The following is a 3,078-nucleotide window of genomic DNA, read 5'->3' as shown; positions in this document are numbered from 1 at the left end:
ATGATTTGTTTTCTTATTGTGACTTTTCTGATTGTACTTGCCTTCTTAAACATTTTTAAAATTTCCGGCAGTTTATGTGTCATTGACTGTGTCTGCATTGTCAGCTCTAATTTCCGTTTTTATAGTTGAATTCATTGCCTATGCAAATTAAGAATCAACTACTATTTAGGTATAATAAACCTGTAATGAAGGTTATTGGTTCTGTTCAGTTTTGAGAAATTAAATTTTAGACAAGGCCATGTGGACCTTTACTACTGCAGCAGTAGTGTTAATTTCAATATCATGTAAGTTGCTTCAATGTTGTTCATCTCATTGTGCACAGTTAAAGAATATAGAAATGTTTTGAAAATTCTATCTGACTAACCTCTCCTCTTTTTTTGATTTTTTTTTAAATTAACAGGTGTGCATTGTGATATTACATTAACTCAACCAGAAAGCAAACAAGTAAATCCTGGACAGTCGGTAAAGCTGTCCTGCGAAGTCTCTGGATTTTCAATGAGTGGCTACTGGATGCAGTGGATCCGACAGCCTGAAGGAAAAGGACTGGAGTGGATCGGGCGCATTGATCGTGGCACTGGCACAGTGTACTCACAGAGTTTTCAAAATCGTTTTTTTATCACCAAAAACTTAAACACACTATACCTTGAAGGAAAAAACCTGCAGCAGCAAGACACGGCCACCTATTATTGTGCTAGAGATTCACAATGCAGAAAAATGTCTGAGAATAATACAAAAACAGATTAAGGTATTATACAAATGTTTCCTGCACATTAAAGATTCCCATGTTTAGTTTTTACCTTAAAAACGCATTTTTCAGCTTATTTTATTCAGTCTTACCAATATCCCCTTGCACCCCTGCCCCCCCAAAAAATCAGCTCAGTTCATCATAAACATCTCAATTATCCTGATGTTGCTCTTTTGCTCTATTACTTCCTGACATGCATCACTGGTGATCATTCAACATTTGTTTTTAGCAGAAAACTCATTTAACTGATTTAACTCATTAAAGTAATTTAATTTTTGAACTCCTTACTTTCCAAACTTGATTATAAGAAAACAGAAATGAAGTCTACACTAGCCATGTGCAACCAGACTTAGAAATAGTATGAGTCTCTCGAAAGGCAACGGTCATTCTCACAAACAATTCAAAGTTACTGGTGAAACTAAAATGCATAACTTTACAATGTTGCACATTTTCAAGTGCTGACCACAAATAAAATTCTGCAAACTGAAAAAAAAATTCTTCGCACAGCACATGGACTTCCTCTGGGTCTCCAGTTTCCTCCCACAGCCCAAGGACATTCAGATTAGGTGAATTTGTGTTGTTAGCTGGCTGCTAGTTTGTGCTTGTGTGTGAATGTTGTCAGCAAGTGATAAAACAGTGCCATGTCCAAAGACTGTTCCTGCCTTGCACCTGATGCGTACTGGTATAGAGACCAGCTTCTGTGCGACCCTGTTCAGGACAAACAAGTTTGAAAATAGATGAATAGATGAACTAGTCAATTCTAAAATTTGTTTTACAGTATAGTAGTTAAAACACTACACAATAACAGAAAAATTCATAATAATAAAATGCAAAAATCACTAAAATGCACTTTTTTAAGTTGTTTGGAGTGGAAAGCAAATTATATTACTCTTTAAGATGTATTCCACAGCCGAAACCACTGTCCCCATCCTCAGTCAACCTCCAGTGCTGGTGCTGCCAGCCTGTCACACCAGTTCTCCTGGGCTCCTTCAATGCAGCTTCACCTGATCTCATCTTCCTCATGCACTGTCAGTCTACACATTCACGCTGCTGGCTCTGCCTCATACCACTCAGGTCTGAGGTACGACCATCTGTGTTCATTTTACCCAACTCTGTAAGCCGATCCAAGCCAGGAACTTTCAAGTGGCTTACTGGTGGCCACACACATAGGCCAATGGATTTTAGCAGAGAAGAAGTGCCTTACGCTTGCAAGTACATACTCGCTATCTCTTCAATTTACATATGAATGAAAAGGTTGCAGGTGAGATGGAAATATATTAGGTAATGACACATAATTTTGGTGGTTACGAATTGTTAGTGATGTATTCTGCATACCATGATGTAAGTAATACATATTTTATAGTATATACTGCAGGGGTCCCCAACTCTGGTCCTGGAGGGCCCCAGTGGCTGCAGGTTTTCATTCTAATCCTTTTTCTTAATTAGTGACCTGCTTTTGCTCCTAATTAACTTCTTTTGAATTAATTTTAATCAACTTGCTCTTGAAGAATTAAACCCCTTAAATGTTTCTTTTTCCTTAATTAGTTGCCAAACAATAATGAAATACAAAATGAGCCAAAACATGACCAACAAAGTGTGTTCATCATACAATATCTGGAAATAAAGAAAGATGAAGGTCTCAAGGATGTTGATCTGCTCAGGTCCCCAAAACATTTTAAAAGTGCTTTTAGAAAAAAGAAATTCAACAATTTCAGAAATGTATACCATTACATAATGAGAGCAGCAACAAGCCATGGAATTAAAGAACGGGTTTAATTAACGACAAGAATTGGCACCTAATTAAGCAACTGGTTGGCGTGAAATTGGTTGGTGTTTTGAGGCCCTGACTTAGTTGGTCTTAGTTGGCTCACTCACTTCACATTTCATTTCTGTTTAAGGAAAGAAATTAAGCAATTCAGAGGAACAATGAAGAAATTCAGGGGAAAAAAGTCTTAAAAAAAAGTCAATTGAAATTGATTCAAAAGAAGCTAATTAGCAGTAGAAACAGTGCACTAATTAAGAAAAAGGTTAGAATGAAAATCTGCAGCCACTGGGGCCCTCCAGGACCGGAGTTAGGGACCCCAATATACTGTAATAGTAACAATAATACTGCTGCACTCTATTGCAGTTAATAAGTAAAGTACACAAATATACTGTATATATATTATGTAATCAATTTAAGGCACCAAAAGAAGAGGTGGGGCACCAGGTTGTAATAGGTATGATTTGTAATTAAATAAAGTATGCATTCACATAAGATGTATGCTCGCTCTTACATACTTCTGTCTTATCTGAACTCTTGATCATCAATGAAGCTGACTTCCTTGATCAGA

General features: G+C 36.9%; 1 gene segment (V, D, J or C); it reads left to right on the top strand.

The window, feature by feature from the left end:
- Positions 1–206: 206 nt before the first annotated feature.
- On the top strand, positions 207–744 carry LOC120537948. The segment is given in 2 exon segments: positions 207–284; positions 401–744. Coding segments are annotated over 2 exon segments (390 nt in total).
- Positions 745–3,078: the final 2,334 nt, after the last annotated feature.

This window comes from Polypterus senegalus, chromosome 1, assembly GCF_016835505.1.
Source record: "Polypterus senegalus isolate Bchr_013 chromosome 1, ASM1683550v1, whole genome shotgun sequence".
In the NCBI taxonomy this organism is placed as follows: Eukaryota; Metazoa; Chordata; class Cladistia; order Polypteriformes; family Polypteridae; genus Polypterus; species Polypterus senegalus.
The sequence above is the reverse complement of the archived record's forward strand: the minus strand, read 5'-3'. Positions and strand labels throughout refer to the sequence as shown.